The following is a 19,681-nucleotide window of genomic DNA, read 5'->3' on the forward strand; positions in this document are numbered from 1 at the left end:
GTTAATGTTGCCCGCCTGCCAGTACAACTTGGTGTTTATCATTTTTTCTGTTCCTCTAGTTCATTGAAATACACTTTGAGATCATGCCTGTTGCATGCTTTGGTTTTGCAATGCCTTGGCTATGTTCCCAAATTTCTTTTTGGAGTTAGGGCCTTTTCATCGTGGAAGGCCATGTTTTTCAACTTTTGCCTCGTCTTGTTCATAAATGATCCCGAGATGAATCATCTCCTCATCTCTGATTCCGATCTTGATCTTCTTGGATGACTCGTGATTTTCTAAACCATGTGGAAGACAGTTCAAAGAAACCTTTGCTTTTGTTCAGAAGAATAAGAATATGAGGAAAAATGTATAGATGAAACAGAAAATGGTGACACTCACAGATTGTGTGTGCATACACTGGCCCAACCAAAACTATTACTCGGCTTAATTTGGATGGTAAGTTTCAAAAAATCAAATAAGCATTGCAGCAGATCTTAAAATTTGTGAGACCATTAAACCTAAAAGCTCCAGAACATTAACCCTAAAATAGTCCCTTCTTATCAACTAAAACTGCTAACAAAGGTAGAGAAACCATAGGTCATATCTTATCTTGAATCGTGATATCCTAGAGAATGGCCACAATTGGATAATGACCTTGGTAGACAAAGGCTATAACAGGAGAACAGTAGTATGATGACCTAGGCTTAGACGGTGCCGACAAGTAAGAAACAAGAATCATCCAATAAGGCAAACATTGTACATCTCAAATGGCCCTTTTTATATTTTATCCGCCTAGTTTATAAAAACTAAAACTAGATTGTGCGCTTTGCATGAACTAATCCACCTTATAATAAGTCATATGGGTCCTTAAAAATAAATACATTAATAAGAATCCGTTAGAATACACACACAAAAAAAGTACGTTTATGACTTTTTAAAGTTAACAAATTTATACGGACTCATTTTTAAAAATTACTTTTAAAATGTAAAAAGAACCTAACTTTTTAAAAAGTAAAATAAAACTACTATTATTTTATTTCTAACTACTTTCTACCATCTATCCAAATGGACCTCTAAATAAATTTTTATGGGTTTAAATGATTTGATTCATCCATAACCAGATGATCCGGACAAGTCATTTCAGGATTTGATCGGGGTCAAGATGATGAAATTTCACTTTTAAAACCATGGGAGTAGATGGTATTACTACAAAATTAGGATGTCAAGTATGAAGTGTTTGAGACTGCCAGATAAACACGTAGTTGTCAAACACTAATCCATAGGAGGGGCCCACCCAAAACAAAAAAAAACATGGGTATCATATGTATATTTGCCTGGGTTCTTAATCATTGGAAAGCAGTTTCAACAGAACCTCACTATAAAATTAAATTAATTTGAACCCTCTTTGCATCTAAACCCCTCTCTATCCCACTCTAAACAATCTTGAACCAAGGGCAGGGTGTACGGCTGAATCCCCATTTTACATAAGGATTTCTGAACCGCACTTTTTTGAACACCCGAAAAGTCTCCATGCATTAAAGTACAATTCCTTATAAATAACTCGAACGGGAAGGGGAGGGGAGGGGACGTGAAGTAACATATCTTCTAGTTGAGGGTGAGCTGGAGCTTTGGCCGATTGGGTTGTGGCTCCACGACTTCCATGTGAATCTTCACGGACTGAAGAACACTGTAACTGATGCTTCCATCCATCTTCTTGACCTTCTGATGCTCCTCGTCCACCAACCACTCCCCTCCTCCCTTCTCTCCTCTCGCAGTCAGGTACACTGGACCTTCTATACCAAACCTACAAAATACCAGAATATATTAGATATGGTACATGGTCTCTATGCTAGAAATTGTCTTTGTTTTAACAAGAAATGCAATCTAATGGACACCCAAACAAGATGTCAGCTTGGCTAATCATCCTTCTTAGAGATTTAATGTAAGAATTTTTGGAAAACACACAACATCCTGATGTAAAATTGACTGGTTGTTGCTGGAAGATACCATGGCACCTTTCAGTGTCCATTTAATGAATAAAAGGGCAAAAGAAAATAGAACACGTACTTGGGCACAAATACAATAAAACCATTGGCTCTTATCTTCACTATTCTTGCTTCAGTGTCCGTGGGCCTGCGAAAACAAAAGACACCACTAAACATGAGAGAGAGAGAGAGAGAGAGAGAGAGAGAGAGAGAGAGAGGGAGGGAGGGAGGGAGGGGATACATACCGTTTCCTGAAATATATGAGTGTATGCAACTCAACTGAGGCCCGACTTGCCATTTGTGCATTTCTATGCCGATAATTCAAATCTAGAACACAATACCCCAACATTACAAGCATAATACAATGGAAATTTTCTATCTCGACACTAATGTGCTTGATGTTGACATGTTGACATGCATTCCAGACAGAAAGTTCTCATCATATAGAAAGCAATAAAGTTGGAAGGAAAAGAGAGATTTTCTTACTGTCAGCAATACTAGTGAGTTGGGATCTGTCTTGGAATATTGGTGGAAGCTTGTATATCCCTAAAGCTGCAGCAAGCAGCCTGTGCACAATGACATCTGCAGGAAAGTGAATCTAATCAATTTAATTCCTTCAATCCCTCGTACTAGTTAGATTCTTCAAAAACAGTATATAATTTTAACTTTATTAGTATATCTGATTTACCTGCATATCTTCTTATGGGAGATGTGAAATGTGTATAGAGGGGTGTGGCAAGACCATAATGGTGGAATTCTGGAGGGCTGAGATCTCCACTACAGAAGTAAACTGCCTAAATGTGTAGAACACAATCAAGCAACACATTTTTCAAACTTTATATAGCCAACAAGCAGAAACCAAACGAAATTCGGATTCATTAATTCCAGGGGAATTACCTGAGTCATGCATCTAGTTGCTAATATACGGATCAGCTTATTGAAGTACGGATCAACACCCTGTAATAAATTTGTGTTAATGAATTAATTGCCCTAATTTACATGTAAGCTTTTAAAATCAAACAGAACCTGGCTATTTGAAGAATAAAACAATGCAAAACTAAATTTGTGGCAAGTAATTTATAATAGACAGAGACCTGGTTTAGACATGATAACAAATGATGTCTGACAAGCCAACATATACACTCTGTTACTAGTTACTTTCCAACAAACTAAAAGGAATAATGTATTGCCATTTTGACTAGTGTAAAGCAAGCAAGGGGTGGTGTTTAACACAGCATATTCAGGGAGGGGAAAAAAAAGAAACCTTGTTACATAAATGGTAAAACTATAAAAGCCAATGAATTGGAAAGATGAACCTTACCACAGCACGATCAAGTGAATCAGCCAAAGCTTTTGAAGAAGAAACATCCAAATCCAAGCCAACAGCGGCAGCTGTACGCAGCAATGGTTCGAGCATCTCTTTGATGGGACTAGGATGGCGCCTGATACATAGGCAATGACTAGTCATTTGTATAAATTATAAATCTTTGAAGATGAAATACAGTTATTTCTGACCATTTCTGCTGCCAACCCCAAGAGATATTATTACAACAAGGGATGATCAAAAATTCAGAGCTCCGATTCAAAATTATCTTGATTCATCCTCGCAAGAGGAATTGCCAAAACATTTGACTCTTCACTCATTCCACATGGAATCTGATTTGATATTGAGTAATATTTACGTTATTTTTTCAAGCCTTATTTTCAAGGATCAAAACTTATTCTATTAGGCTGATTTTCGTGTCATTTGAAAGATTATTCAATTACCCTTCCAACGAGTCTAATGTGTTTTTTTTTTTTTTGATAAATATAAATTATATTAATGAAGAAAAAAGAGAAGAGGAGGCTGAGATAGCCCCCAAAAACAAGACAAAATATAAATAAAGAAAGGAAAATTAATGACAAATTGCTTCCCAATTAAACACAAAATCTTGGAAGCACACTCCCTCAAAATTATATTAATGACGAATCTAATCTGTTTTGAGAAGGTTATAGTGAAAATATTAGTAGGGAATCAATTTGTGAAGGGATTTGAATCTTAGGGTCAAACCGTCAAAGTTTAAGTCCTATTAGGATTAGGTTTAGAGTCTAACACATGAGAATGAAAGCAATCAATTACAATAACTATAGATTTCTCTCAATTTTATTGAATAAGATTTATAGTATTTTTTTTTGTTTTTCTGAGTTTTCCAGGGATTGGTGCTCTTCTTCTTAGTGTAATTCCAAGATATTGGTGTGAAGCCATCTTTCTTCATGTGATTCCAAGGTATCATCTCTTTCTTCTTCTTATCCTTTATTTTTACTGTTTTGTACCAAAATCCTTGGCTGAACACTATATTACTACCCTAACCCTAACCGAATTACCCTACAGCACCCCACAACGCTAAACCTTGTTGCTACCTAGCCAAACCCTCCCTCCCTACTCTTCTTAAAGTAGAACAGACCTAGAATTGATAAAACTTAGGTTGTCCTACATCAAGAAGATTTTTTTTTTATCAGTGTAAAAATATATTAATGAAAAAAAAGAAGATAAATCGATCAAAAAAAAAAAAAAAAAGATAACAAAGTACAAAAAGAGGAGGCCAAGATAGCCAACAAAGAAAGCAAAGAAAAACTAATCAAAAACCAAAGCAAGCAAGCTAAGAATGCTAAGAGTTACATAAGAGATCCCATCTGAAAACAAAATCATCGAAAGAAACCCCCAAAAAATCCTAGCTCAATTTCGACCAAAAGAAAAGCAGGCCCAAAATCTCTAGATACACTACATGAGACATCCTTTCTTTGCTTTGAAACACCCCGTTATTTCTCTCTCCAAAGACCCCAAGCAACGGTCGAAGGAAGAATAGACCAAAGGTATCTTTTTTTAAGAGAAAAAATATTAAAAGTCCACCCTTCCAAAAGGGAAAAGAAATTTTGAGGAAGAACCCAATCTACATGAAAAAGGGAAAGAAAGGTAACCCAAATACCCCAGGAAAAGGGATATTGAATTAAGAGGTGATTAACGGATTCCCCATCCCTCAAGCAAAGCAGACAAAAGTATAGAGTAATCCAACCACATTTAATCAAGGTATCCAAAGTAACAATCTTCACTAAGGAAGCTAACCACACAAAGAATGAAATCTTGGATGAGACTAGAGTACTCCATACAATAGATTCTAAGAAAGAGTTATTGAACAAAGGAAGAAGAAGTTTGTAGAAGAAACAAACTGAGAATCTCTTATCCTTTGCCGAAAACCGTTCCCACTTGTCCCGATTGTTCTCACTAAATTGGACAAAATTCAATCACAATGTTTCTATTGTACCAATCTCTTAAGCTCTTTACCTCCCCTTTTTGATGGGGAGGTAAACAAGAATTCTTAATCTTGAGCTTGACCTAAGTAAGTGGCAAATATTTATTACTCAAGGTCCAACCGCCAATGTACCGGTATGTAGTGGAATGGCTCAACAACCAAGGACCTTTTCAAAGAAAAGCTGGAAAAAAAAAATGCTTCTCAAGACTTAGCAAAATGATATACAAAACCAGTATAATACCTCAGAAGTGAACATGGAGGAAAATGCTTCAAGATTTTTTCTGCAACTGAAATATTGGCAGCTAGCATAAACTCCTCAACCATTTGATTTGCCTCTCGTATTTGATACATTCCTGCACCAACAGGTCAAATTTCAGACATGGAAGTTAAATAAATCCAAGAAATATGAACATGGTGTTAGTTGTTGGATGACAGCACATAAATTGGAGTATGCTACGGCATTATCTTGGAACTAGATAATAGATATACACCAGTGTAGTTATAGCTTCATCTAGGCAACTGCCTAGCCCAACCAGGGCCCCTAGCAGGATTGGAAGTTGGTCGCACAAACTAGGAGAATCAGAAATTAAAATATTCTAGGGATCTACAAATAACATCAATAGATGACTAAATGAGGGAAAGTTGGTCCAGCTGGTTAGAGCATAATGAAGACCAATAAAAACCAATGAAAGCACTTTGGTGAAGGTCTTGGGTCATGGAGTCTACCAATTTTATGGACCATATTATTGTTAATGTATCACGCAAGAACATGAATGCCGTTCATTCATAGACTCAAAGTGAGAAAGCCACAACTGCTTAATTGAACTCCTTGTACACGTGAATCTAAAATCACATACCAATATCAAGAGGATCATGAGTTTCAGTGTCAATTTGAAATTTGACTTCTGCAGAAGCAAGAGTTAGAGCTCCCCTTTCAATACGCCTGAGCCTCATAATCTACATGAACACATTTTGATTTTACAATCATTAACATGGAAGTTCAGATAAAAGAAACAGAAAATCTGCACTACTCACTTCTAAGCTATGATCCAACTATTGAATGGCTAAATCACATGCTCAGACATGCATACCTTTGCTAATGTGTTCATATTACGCAGGTCAGTCGTTAATGGGTCCATCAGGCGGCTGCCAACAATATGAAAATAAAAATACCATTTGGAATTAAAATGTTTTCGTATAGGAATTTAAAAGAAACAGGAAGAAAATAACTAAAGTCAATGAAACACAAAATAAGTGGAGACCTATGGAGGCCCATCAGAACATCCTAGTGTGAAAACCAGAAAGCTGGGAATGGAGATACTTTTGTATCAGCATTTCAACTATCAAAACAGCCCATACCCTTGAAACTTTTATCACAAAGAAACATAGTAAAGACAAATTTGAAGCACATCAGCACCAGTGCTATTTCCTTCCCTGACACCATCTTGCCAGTGAGGAATGGACTGCTGCTCTCTGAGCAATGCCACTTGAACAAAGTTTGCAATGGTAAGATGACTGTGCAGTGGTACAAGAGATGCAATGGAATGCACATTGTAATCTTACACTCATTGTTCTTAAATGTGAAGGCGTGATGTGAGGCATTTCACTAGCCAAGGCCATTAGGCATAAGGCTTACAAGCATACATTTTTAAATAAATATAGAAATATGGAAATAAATAAATAGCAAAAAGATCTAATAGAAGAGAAAAATCAGGAAAACATCCCCCCAAAAAAAGACAAGATATGACGAACCAAAATTTAGCATTCCAAAGTTCGATATCCAAGCCCAATGTGCAAACTCATCAAAATCAAATTACATTGTACCACATCCATAGTTCATACTTCCAACTTTTTAAGTTTTGAACTCTCAAACAAAAAGCAACACTTCCAAGTGAAATAACCACTCTAGCTTAAAAAGCATAATATTACTCTACTAATAGAAGGAGAAGCGGAGGTGTAGATTTGGTACAGAGAGAAAAATAGAAATATTAGCAGAAATAAAACTAGTAGAAGAAGAAGAAGAAGAACCAGAAGTAGTATGCAAATTGAATGTTATAACAGGGAACACTTCATAGTTAGTAATTTCAAAGGCTACAATGCAATGATACCACAAAAATAGAAAGAATGAAAAAACTGAAAAGAAATATAACGCATCCTGTAAGGCATACTAAGTCAAAAGGAGTGAAAAAACTGCCCGTCCCCTAGGTGTAAGCCTTTTCAACATCTCTTTGACAAACGCATAAGCATTCTGGGGGAAGAATCTCTCCTTAAAACCTCAAGGCATTATGAGAGCCTCCCCCTAAAGTGAGCCTCAAGGCATAAGTCTCCAACACCTTTGAAAGCATCAATTACACTTACCCAAAGGAACATTTCAACCACAGAAAGAGAGGAGTTTTCACTTGAAGAATGTCAACTGAAACAGGTAAAAAACACAAACCAAAGCAGATGATGTTACCTATCATCCATCCTGGCTTGAGCTTCGATGTAAGACAATGCAGCACAGGACTTGATGACACTTTTTGTGTATCTTGTAGAAATAGTTTCTGCTTCAGGTGTCATTTCCTAAATTTGGAGAAAATACAAATGTGATGATAGATGAAAACACAGTAGTCTACATCACAAAATATGCCCAAATCACTGTTATGCTATCATGAATTTGAAGATGATTTTGAAATAATGTCATCTCTTTCTCAATGAATATAAATCTCCAGATAAAGTTGAATGGAAAATTTTGATTCATGTTACAAAATCCAAATTGTAGCGTAAGGTTTAGTTGATGAACGAAATCAAATTACTCAGAGAGGGCAACCATATATATGATTAAGGGGTTTATGTCTGACACCTGGTAACCTGGGACCATCTGGGATTCGTATATCTTTAGGGGTGAGTTGGACTCATTTTAAATGTGTTTTCTCGTCACTCCAACGATGAGGAAGCTTAAAGTCTAGAAGTTGAAGAAGCCTCGACTACGGATTTCTGATCCTTCCACGAGCATGTAAGTTTTTATCTCACATATGAAGATCTAAGCTCCAGAAACAGAAAAATATTTTATCATTGTTCCCAACCATCGCCTGAAGGCCAGAAAAATATCTCATTGTTGCTCCCAACATTCTCTTGAGATACACTAATCAGGTTAGACAAAGCTGGCCTTGGGACTGGAAATATATTTCATTGTTGTAATTCTACAATCTTTGGAGCTCCACCAACCTAGACAGACAATGGAGATCCACACCTGTCCAAAAGAGTTTGTCTTGACCACACATCGAAGTCGGGATTAATGTCCTGATTTTAGGCTTCATTCCACTAACCCAAGGATATCTTCTATCAAGGAACACTCTTGAGAGCAGTAATTGAGGCACTGAATATGCTTCCTGATTAATCACTGTCTAAAGCTTGAAAATGAACTACTCTTGAGAACTAGAAAGAAGGCGCTTATATATTCATAAAGGAAAATGTCAACAGATATAATTTCCACATGGTTTTCAGAATTCTTGGAAAAACAAGATATTACAAAAACGACAATAACCAACTTGCATCAGGAAGGCTTATAAACGTCTCTTATGGTCATAAGCTGCCTTACACCATTAACTGAACAGATTCATTAATCATTGGTAAGTCTGACTGTATGCAGAACTTCGATGTCCATTGAAAACAGTTTATCCAAACAATTCTAGTAGAACATTTTTACCAACAAAAAGTAATATACAGAGAAGACAACAATCACAATGCAGGGATGCATCCTATCCTTGCAAATCCATATGGCACAAAATTTGCAAATCCCTCTTCACACAACAAACAATGTCCAATATTCTGGGAAAGTGAGTTAATAAAGCCACCATAATCCAAAGTTCAAAAAATATAAGTACCAACAAAAATATAAAACTGAGTGGCAATCCAACTGGTGACCCTGAAGGAAATTAAGATTAGGTGCCTGGTTGTCTTCTTTCCATTGAACAAAAATGCACCTCCAGGTCCGTCCAAGTTTTCATGGAGAATGAAGTGTAAAATTTGTCACATGAAAACAGAACAAAAGGGCACATGAAGGATTTTTCCATCTGGGACACTTGATGTGATCATCACTCTAAAATGAATTTTTGTACTAGAAGAAAACTAAAAACTGAACATATGGCAAATACAGGGCTTTGCAACAATCACCGTCTAGATATTCTCAAAAAAAAAAAAAAAAGAACAAAGGAAGCATGTACCCAAATCACAGAAAAGGCCAGCCTCTCCACATCAGATCTAAGAGAACAGATATCTGCATAAAAAAATGTTTCTTTTAGAGAACTGAATAAACGCGTTAACAAAACGTCATACCAAGAACTCTTTTATTTGAAGTATGTAAGCCCAAATAGCTTTTGTTTTACATTTAAGGATGTAAACTCTAGCATATAGAAAATAAATAAATAAAAATGAGGTAAACTCTAATAGTTTCAACCAGTGTACTCAAGAAGAAGTTCTACCTTCAGTTAGAGGTTTTGGAAGCATGTCAATGCGGCGCTCAACAAGATAAACAGATGTGCCCCTTTGTGTAGCTTCATCATCAAGGGGAGTGCCCGGGTGAACAAAATTTGTAACATCAGCAATATCTAACCAAATGTCTTAAAGATTTACAAAGAAGGTTCATTTTTTAACCAGATGCCTCTCAGGAAAAAAGAAAATTAGAGAAAGAACAACAAGGAATAGAATCATAGGTATTGTGAGGTGTTAGATGGGACGGATAAGGTCTTTGTCCACGTGGAGTGAAAGAAAGTCTTATTAGGGAGATACCAGTAGCCACCTAAACCGGATGGATGGCCAATGAAGATAAATAGAGTTACGCTACATGAAGAAAAAGTGCAGTTTCTTAACCAACCAACCCTCTACCCCCCACCCCACACACACAAAAACAAAACAAAAACAAAAAAAATCATTTTCAGTAGAGCTACTTCAAACCAAAAGAATTAGCATTCAGCAACCCTTTTGGAATGATCAATAACAGAAGACAAGACTGTAGACATAATTAATGGAGGAACAGAACTCGGTCAGCTGACCCCAAACCTTTGGGATAAGGCTTAGTAGATGATGATAAGTCCTTTTGTAATGAACAAAACCAAAAATCGAGTCAAATTATGAAAAATAATATAATATGGATCAACAATTCTTTTCTGATTTGCAAAAGTCAAATCATGATAAATAACATAATATGGGAATCAACAATTATTTTCTGAGTTGAAAATGTCACATCGAGATATTTACATTATCTTTACCATTACGCGCATTCTATTAGACAGAGTTCAACTTGATGCTTCTTTTCCTAGATTATGTAGATAACATAGCCAATTCAGTCTCAGGTTCAGCATAGATAAGATCATAAGAATCAACATGTAAGAGGATACGAACTCCCACTTCAAAATTTCCATTTGGAAGGATTGTGCAGTGCAGTGCATCATCGATATCCTTACAGCCTGTACCAACCAGAGGGATCATTACTTGTCATATATCATGCAATATGCACAAAAGAATATTATAACAACAATGATGATGATCATGATACCTGGAGGATCCACACTAAAAACACGCAAATGTCGCAAATCCTGTCTATTAGAATTTGCCAAATCTTCATTAGAAACCAACCATGGTAAGGGTGGCAAGCAAGCCAATACTTGGGCAGAAAATGGTCTTGAATCTATGTCATTCTCGATTAAGACTACCTGTAGGATGGACAGTGATGAGTGCGGTTAAATATCTCCAAACAGCCTTTACACCAAATAGAATCTAGGATCACGAAGACAGATTGATTAAATGTCAACACCATAGCAATTACAACGATAAAAGATCAATTTCAGTTGAGCCCACTTGAACTTGCCTCACTTTCTGTGTCTCTATCACCAATTTCTCCTATGGTCCGTACATAATGGCCAGAGGGATATCGAGATAAACAATCCCAAGAATCAACAGCAACAATAATTCTCTTATCCAAAAGGTTCCCAAGTTGACGCGTTTGAATCCGAATCTTAGGAATTCTGCGATCTTTAGAGACAAATAGTGCATGTGCAACACCTCCGCCGCCTGCTGGCATAGGCATGGGCTCTAAAGAACCACAATAACTGCAGAAATCATATAAATTTAGATAACGTGAGACAGTTAAAGCTCTACATAGAAATTCCTACCATATTATATTAACCAAGAGTTGGGCATCCATAATGTAACTTGTGCAAAGTCATGAACTATTAAAAGATTGTTTGAGGCGTCAAGACTTGTCATATTACTTTGATTATCATGTAATTTGAAAGGATATTCAGTTAGTTATTCAACAAGTACAAGATTTTGTGATTCCAATGAGTTTTGAGAAAGTTATTGTCAAAATACTGATACAGCATCAGCTTTACACGGGACTGGCTTATGAAGGTTAAAAGCGTCAATGTTTAAATCATGTTCAAATTAGGGTCTATAGTCTAAAACATGAGAGGATATATATAGCTATTGTAATTGTTTTCATAGAGTTTATGGAATAAAGAATTAGTTTATTTCAATGAGTTTTATGTGTGAATACTCTCCAATGGAGTTTCTTGGAGAGAGCTCTCCATTATTTTATTTTTTGTGATTCTAAGAAACCCTTGGTGTAATTCTAAGGTTTTATCCTTCTATCATTTCTCTTTATCTTCTAATTTTATTTCTCTTTTCTTACTTTTCTTTTATTTTTCTAATTCTTGGTTTTCTTGAATTCAAGAATCATTGAATTCTTCATTCTTGAATTCCCAAACCAATAAAATTTTTTTCTCCATCTTTTTTTTTCTTCATATAAACCTAAACCCTTAACCCTAATCACAAAACATCATAATTAAACCTTGCAACCCAAATCCTTTTGAGTCTACCCTAAACCTTTATGGTAACTCTGTCATAGCTCAAATCCTTAACCCAAACTAGATTTCCTACCCTGTATTACATCTTCTTGCATCCTGTTCTGTATCAAAGATCAATCAACAAATAAAAACTCCACTGAGTTCTTCCCCAACCCCGTAGAAAGAAGCATCTATTCATTAAAACAAATGAACTGCAGTGAAAATAATGAAGATAATGAAGTTCAAAGAGAAAATGGTAGCATATATCAAAAGCATATGCATAACAAAGAACCAATAGTGCAGAGTGATTAAACAGAAAATGTGGCATATCGGAAATGGAATAAAATTTTAAACAAAGTATAATCTAAACTATCATCATTTTTTGAATTTCATAACATTATTCCCCAAAGGGGAAAAATGAGATGGAAAAATTAAAAGCATAGCGAAATAACACACTAACGCTAATTGAAACAACTCTCGGTATAACTTTTAACCCAAAGAAAATGCAAATAGTTCACATCGCAAGGAAATAACAATTGGTTAACTTACGAATGCCAACTGCGCTTTATAATACCAATAACACGTCCAGATGGACGACACGAAGCAGAATTCGCATCTCCAGCAGAAGTGTGCACCACATTCGCATTGCTAGGGGCATCATCGACACTGTTTGGAACTAAATGAACACCTTCTTCTTCCTCATCCTCTAGAAAGGGTCAACTTCAATTCAGTCATATGGTAATGTATATATAGGTAAGTGATGAAAGAACATTACAAACTCTTTAATTTTAGGTATTTACTATCATTCACCACACAAGTGAAGATGGTAAACGTAGCAAATGTAGCATAGATGCATTTTGTTGCTATTCATTATTTTAGCATAGATAATGGGGGGGAGAGAAGGATTATATTTGCTACAGGCTTATTGGTAATGTTGCCAATTTCTGCAATCTGGTAATAGAAGCTGAGATCCATGTTTTGGTTAATTATCGTTTGCTAACCATGTTTGAAAAGTGTGATGCTATGTGTAGAAATTGAGTTATTATTTGTTAAAAACAGCTTCCAACTATCGGATTATGTCAAAATGACTAGAATGGCCCTATATGCATAATGAATCATCATTTGATATTTTTGGACTATTGAAAGGTATAATCATAATTATTGAAATCTAATGAGGATAGAATCGTATTTATCAAAATTTAATGAGGGCACGCGTAAAATCGAAACTTACATTTTGACAGTGTTTGGATTTCCACAGTCCCAAGAAGTTAGAATTTAAAAATATCAGCTTCAAGTAGCCATGCTTCCAGCTTTCCATGAAAGCAAGAATCGTGACCCAGACACATTAACAAATAGCTATCGACCACGCAGAAGCACTTCTCGGCACAAGAAGTGGACCCGGTTGCATTACCAAACAGCACCTTAAATAGGTAGTTCATTTATACTTATCTGCCAGTTGATTAAACTGAATTCATACCTACTCTATCCTTATTATAAGGAGACAATATAAATGAACATCCAACCCAATAGAGGAAAGTAGACTTCTTCAAGTGAAATATAACATGTACCCCAACTTCATTAACCTCCAGGGCGTATCTAGCCATATAGGTAAACTATTATCTAATCAGAGATCCTACAAAAGTCTGATGGATCCATAACAGTACGGTTAGTTCTTCATATAAAATGTAAAGTATCTGGTTTAAACAATTATGATAATCATTTCCTTTGTTTTCCTTCCTTTTTCTTTTATACCTTTTTTTCTCTTTTCTTGTGATAAATAAATTGTCCCTCTTTCTCCATCGTAACATGTTTATAATCCACCATTCCAGTTAAAGTTAGAAGGTTTCCTTCTACCACTAGTCATAACATATTTATTTATTTCGAAAGGCCATTAATCATAGTAGTGTGATATGCTCGTAAACCACTCATCAGCGTTCACCACGACAACCTCTTTTATTAATTACAATTTTACTAATAAATAAAAGGTACAATAAAGGTGTATAGTGCCATGTTTTCGAATGTGTGTGCCCATTTCCCATAAGGACTTCTCAAAACTACTGAATTCTTTGAACTTCCTAGAATATCAAGGGCTCAGGGCTTCATAATTTCACTCATACTTGTTATATATGCATTGGGTGAGACACTTCGGGGCTACTAAAGGAGGTTAGCATACGTATATAAGTATTTATCCACATATCTTTATGTGGATTTATACTAGTATTCATGCACAAATAACAAATTATGCTAGAACATCATGAGGCAACAAATTATACCATCATCTGCTATAGACATAGACTTTCCCTCATGCCATTGATCTTTAGGCAAGAGCTCCACCGCCACTATGTCACCATCAAAAGCCCTATTCATGTTACCTCGACCATAGATTATTATTTCGTCGCCAATGCTTTCACTTCCAACATATGCCTCAAAAGGATTATAACGGTTGACACGAAGTTTTCCTTGGTGGTAAATACCACGATGCAAGCCAGAAGTTATCTCTGAAATGGGTTTGTGCTAAAACACAAAATAAAAGGAAAATAAATTGCAGAGCACCAAATAGATTATGGTGGTGTATTATGAATCAAAAACAGAAAAATGCCCCCACATTTTCAATAAGAAGCCAGGTCCACTTGAAACAAGAAATACCTCACTATAAATAATTTTCTTCTTTGAAGGTCTCAGATCTTCAACTGCCTCCATATCTACATCTTCAGACGTTGAATGCACAACCAGGTCGAGCAAATCCGGTTGACCAAGTGATTTGGCATATGTTTCAACTGAAACAGAACAATGATTATCCATGAGCTTCTTTGCATAATGAATTGGTTTCATTGCAGAATTATCATTGATAGGTACCCAGAAAAGGGGAAAAAGGGAAGGAGGGTTACTAAAAGAACTGTAAAAAGATCAGACTCTCCAAAAGATTAATTGACTTTGAAAGGAGAGTAGAAATTATCAAAATCATGGATTGGAAGAAGCACCTGTCTCAGCACAAATGCCCTCTTCGGTGGCCTTCCTCTTGTTCTCCTTGTCATTAGTAATAAGTAAGACCCGCATACTGCCACCAAGATGACGTTGGTACCAATGAGTTGCCACTCGAATTGCTGAATCACCCATTTCAGATGTCAGCTGCTGGAACTCTCAACAGGATACCAGATGCAGTAATAAAAGGTCATAACATAAATACCTTACAGCAAAAAGAGCTTGCAATTAGATGTTGTATATACGTGAATTTCTAATATTACACGACAGCTCAGCTGATACATTATAATAACCATAAATCAAGATTTCATTCTTCCTCATTTCCACTTCAGTCACCATCTTTGCAGTAATAATAGAATCTTATAGAATTTTCTGACTCCATTCTTACTATTCCTTTTTGCCGAACAGCATGTATTCCTCCCCATACTAAATCCCTCATTGAGATAATGAAATAAAACAAGGCTACAATAGAAAGATAAAAGAACATATATACCTCTATCATTCCGATCATTAGGACTTTCCCCAACCATGGCCTTGACATATGTATCCCTACCACACACATAAAACTTAAATTCAATAATAGAAACAAAATAACACCAAGTGTTAAGAAACCAAATTCTTTATTTTTCTAGATAAAGGGGATAATGAGTGAAACAACACATTTTGTTCCCATGCGTCTACAATATCAAAACACAGATATTGCCAACTTAGCAAGCTAGCAGCACCTCCAAAATCAAAAATTACAGAATTTCCATGTTCGATGTAACATAAAAACCACTAAAGATAGTTTTTTTTTTTTTACTGCTTCTACGTGCATGCTTACTCAAGTTAGAAGAGTTTCATTAACAAATTTTCCCAAACCTGGCGAAATCCAAAATAATTTGATAATTAAAAAATGAGAGCTCACTTACCTGTGGTGTTCATTTGAAAAGACGAAAAATTTCCGAAGGGAATTGCTGCAAAGAGCCCTAAGTCTATTATAAACTGAAAGATTCTTGTTCTTCACCTCATCCAGCACAACCGAAAGCACGACAACATCATCGATTGCTGGATTCTCAAGCAAATCAATCTGAAACAATTTAAATATAATATTAAACGAATAAACACCAAAAACTAAAACTAAACAATGAAATTCAACTACTTTCAATCGAGGCCAATAGAACTTACCTGATTGAGAACAACATTGGTATCGACGATGAGAATCTTCGAAGAAGTTGAGCTCAAACGAGCGGCTGAAGAGTCGCATACTTTGCAGATAGGAGCACCGCAGTATATATCGTCTCTGAGATAGTGCTCTCTTACCACCTGAAACGAAGACAGAAACCCTAATTGATTTGCGTTGAAGTGAACTATTAAAGTTAGGGTTTCAATAAGGTTATCTGCAAAACTAAGACAAACCTTCACTACTTTGCCTTGCTTTGTTTTTCTGACGAAAGATTTGCTCTGCAACATCGTTCTTTCCCACGTTTGCCCGCGCTGATCAACTAAAGTTGTGGCGAGGCTGGTAAATTTAGTTGTGGATATTTATAGTAATAGGGTGTCAACGAGTCGGGTAGGTTTCGGTTGGGTTACTAAAACCATGACCCGGAACCCGTATTATGATTGGTATCTTATTATTTCCAGGCACACGTATGGTTTTTAACTCGTCCGAGAGGCAATCACCCATCACGGTGACAGCTGATATAATTACACGATTCGTGTGATACTTCGAAAATTACATCAAAAATAAAACTCAGCCGAGACAACTTGTTTTAGTGATTTTTTGGGTGTGAAATTTTACATCTTTAATAATTTGAATTAATCATTGTAATTCAGCATTTATTAACTCATCTTATAATTAAAAATAATTAGTTAAACATACTATGGAGTCAATCTTCCTAAAGGTAGAGTTGGCCTTTTTGAGTGTATTAGTAATAAAACTTTCGAAAAGTAACGTTCGACGTTAGTAGTGTTAAGGTTTTTTGGACTTCCACTCTTTGAGATGAAAATGATCTTGTGGTGATATATTTGATCTTGATCTAATGGTCCCTATCTTGATTTGATGTTGTCTTGATAGATTTCATCTTTTTTTATCGGTAGAAAAATAAGGTTCCGATGTGGTGCCTGCCAATGGTTCTCTAAATATCAAGTTAGTGAACAGAAAATATTTTAGAGAAGATGATAGATAGATAAATTGCAGAGGGACTCTTCTCTCTTTTGCATGCGTATAATCAAAATTACAAATCTTTTTTTAGTCATTGTAAGGGAATTTTATATCTAAAAATCTAAAAGGGATGTCACCACTCAACCGTTCCATGTGTAGTGACAAGTAGGATATGAGTTGGTTGGGGGGTATTGATTTTACACTTGAGTTTTACGCCTATTCCTTGTTAATACTAATACTCGAGTTGGATTAGTAGTGTTTTAATGCATTAGATATTTTGTAGATGGCATTTCACTATTTTTGGTGAGTGAGCCAGAGAATATCACCTCTACTCTTTGTTTGATAAGTATTTGAAGATATTTTATTTAATATCCCGAATTTGATACTTAGAGTGTCAGACCGCATTATTTTCTTTGTCTCATAATGTTGTACATTTTATACCGAGTTAAATGTCATACGAAAATGAAGATTTATTGACTTTTGCATTGCAACCATTGTTTATGCACATTTTCAACGGTTTTATCATTAGACATTTGTTTTCCCTTTGGATTCTTGGTACATATCGTCCTAGTTGGGCTTCACTCAACATTGAGTAGAGTTTCAAGGTAGACAGGAATATCCTAGGATCATTTTCGTTACTTCGATAGTCGGTAAAAAAAAAATCTATCTTCCCTTCTAATGGCTCTTCAAACTTTTTTCATGCCGATTTCAGACAATTATTGTTAGATATGTTACTCTTAGATACACGATGCATGTGTGATGATTTTGGATTGGGACAAAATGGACTCCACACATTTTATGCAAAAACTAGTGTCAAATTTAGGGGCTTTGACACTTTGACTTGTCTACTAGAATCATTTATCCCATTCCAATAAATGGTCTTATAAATTTCATATATCTCTTTCGTAATTCAATCACGAAAAACTATTATTTTTGAACGGGGGAAGAATCGTTTGTGATGAAGGAGACTGTGGGAGAAGAAACAACTCATCGAACCACCTTTTTCCAAGAAGAATTGGTTTTAGTTGATCGATTGAGTGGTCTAATACCAAGCTAGGGGGGCCTTTTTACGGACCGAACAAGAATTGTTTTAAATATCAAATGGCCTCAAGAAGATAGACAGGTTTTGTTCTAATCGTGTTGACTTTTAATACCACTTGTAAAGTCTTTGACTCACATTAGTACCATATTGCTCATTTTGGGTTTAATCTGCATGACTTTAGAACACGTCATACTACATAGGGTCAAGCTCACCCTTGTAACCTTAGCTTCAAAAGTCTACTAAACCGATGTGGGACTAAATTCACAACTCCCCTTGTCATTTCATCTAACACACAAAACAACGCTACTTCAATCCCTCAATACCAACAGTCCTTTCCCTGTCTTGTGTAAACACACCAACAAGATCATGACATTTAAATTCGAGATGAGATTATTGATCACTTGTGGTATTGGGATCAAAATCTTAAAGATTGCCTACTTTATGCAAATTTATACAACTCCTACAATAATTTTTGTTTATATTTTATATTTTGACATATATTAAAGTATAATTGCTGATTGACATTAAGTAGCCCAACTTTTATTTGGCAAAAATAGTTGCATTGGCCTGAAGTTAGGTGGCTTGTCTAAGATGTCTCAGTCCTATATGTCTTGAGATGAAATAAAAATAAAAAGACATAAAGTTGCACTCTACTTGGGGATAAAAAACATTAGCAGGGATATATGATTAACATCTATTAAAAAATGTTTCTTATTTATGAGCAAATCACTCCTGAGGGTCGAATAAGAGAGGAGATTGTTGAATGATGTTATTGATCATCTGAATGGCTAGAGATTAGCACTGATTTTTTTTATTTTATAGAAGCATTAATGTACCAACCATAAATAATTCTAGCCCAAGCCCACCTAATTTAATGCTCATCCAATAGCCCAACATCAGGTTTTGTGGAGACTGTTAGGTATCACCCAATTGATTCAACAAGAAATTGGGTTAGATAGAGGTAGGGGTGTACAAAATACCCGCTGCCCACCGGACATCCAATCCAGAAAATGTGTTTGAACCTGACACAAACCTGAAAATACCTGAATTGAACCCGGTTTGGTTTGGTTCGATTGCGATTCCTATGACCTAGAAGTTATCTAAATCCGTAACTGACTTGTAAAATACCTGATATTGGTAAAATATTTACATTTTTAAGTTAAAAATATTTAGAAATATCTTATATAATTTGCATGTATTCCATTTTTTTTATAAAAAATTTCAATGTAGTATGATATTATATATTTATAAATTTGAACTTTAGTTTAGATTTAAAATTTAAAACTCATAATTAAACTAATTTATATCAATAAATTAAATTTTATATTTTAATATATGTCTGAACCTGTACCCAACTCTAAACTCGTTAATTACTCACAAAAAATCGGATTTGGGATAGGTTATGGGTGTACATTTTTTATCTTTATCTGCACTCA

The 19,681-nt window shown here is 35.5% G+C and overlaps 1 protein-coding gene across 2 annotated transcripts; it reads right to left on the minus strand.

The window, feature by feature from the left end:
- Window positions 1–1,281: 1,281 nt before the first annotated feature.
- Window positions 1,282–16,614, minus strand: EMB2763 (ribonuclease II family protein). Of its 2 annotated transcripts, none has more exons than XM_086419374.1 (24): window positions 16,459–16,614; window positions 16,228–16,365; window positions 15,972–16,129; window positions 15,554–15,609; window positions 15,060–15,182; window positions 14,725–14,855; window positions 14,352–14,592; window positions 12,628–12,784; window positions 11,103–11,343; window positions 10,791–10,947; window positions 10,633–10,701; window positions 9,718–9,843; window positions 9,460–9,512; window positions 7,710–7,816; window positions 6,346–6,400; window positions 6,112–6,211; window positions 5,496–5,607; window positions 3,286–3,406; window positions 2,862–2,921; window positions 2,653–2,758; window positions 2,451–2,546; window positions 2,210–2,291; window positions 2,047–2,112; window positions 1,282–1,783 (listed from the first exon to the last, which is right to left on the minus strand). In XM_086419374.1, exons 1-24 carry the CDS (start codon window positions 16,510–16,512, stop codon window positions 1,585–1,587), a joined length of 2,808 nt encoding a protein of 935 aa, XP_086275500.1. In that variant the 5' UTR covers window positions 16,513–16,614; the 3' UTR covers window positions 1,282–1,584. The 2 variants fall into 2 exon arrangements, with proteins under 2 accessions (XP_086275500.1, XP_086275504.1); XM_086419378.1 differs by having other exon boundaries at window positions 10,791–10,943; window positions 11,099–11,343.
- Between the last annotated feature and the right edge of the window lie 3,067 nt (window positions 16,615–19,681).

The sequence above is a fragment of the Akebia trifoliata genome, chromosome 2, assembly GCF_017979445.1.
Source record: "Akebia trifoliata isolate Shusen 1 chromosome 2, ASM1797944v1, whole genome shotgun sequence".
Classification (NCBI taxonomy): domain Eukaryota; kingdom Viridiplantae; phylum Streptophyta; class Magnoliopsida; order Ranunculales; family Lardizabalaceae; genus Akebia; species Akebia trifoliata.

Bases quoted from the DNA above. Each gene is read 5' to 3' on its own strand.
- EMB2763 (XM_086419374.1), bottom strand. From the start codon at position 16,512: ATGTTGCAGAGCAAATCTTTCGTCAGAAAAACAAAGCAAGGCAAAGTA. The intron at 12,785-14,351 runs GTATAATTTGTT...GACCCTTTCTAG, and splicing joins TATGTCTATAGCAGATGATG to AGGATGAGGAAGAAGAAGGT. The intron at 2,759-2,861 runs GTAATTCCCCTG...CTACACATTTAG, and splicing joins CAACTAGATGCATGACTCAG to GCAGTTTACTTCTGTAGTGG.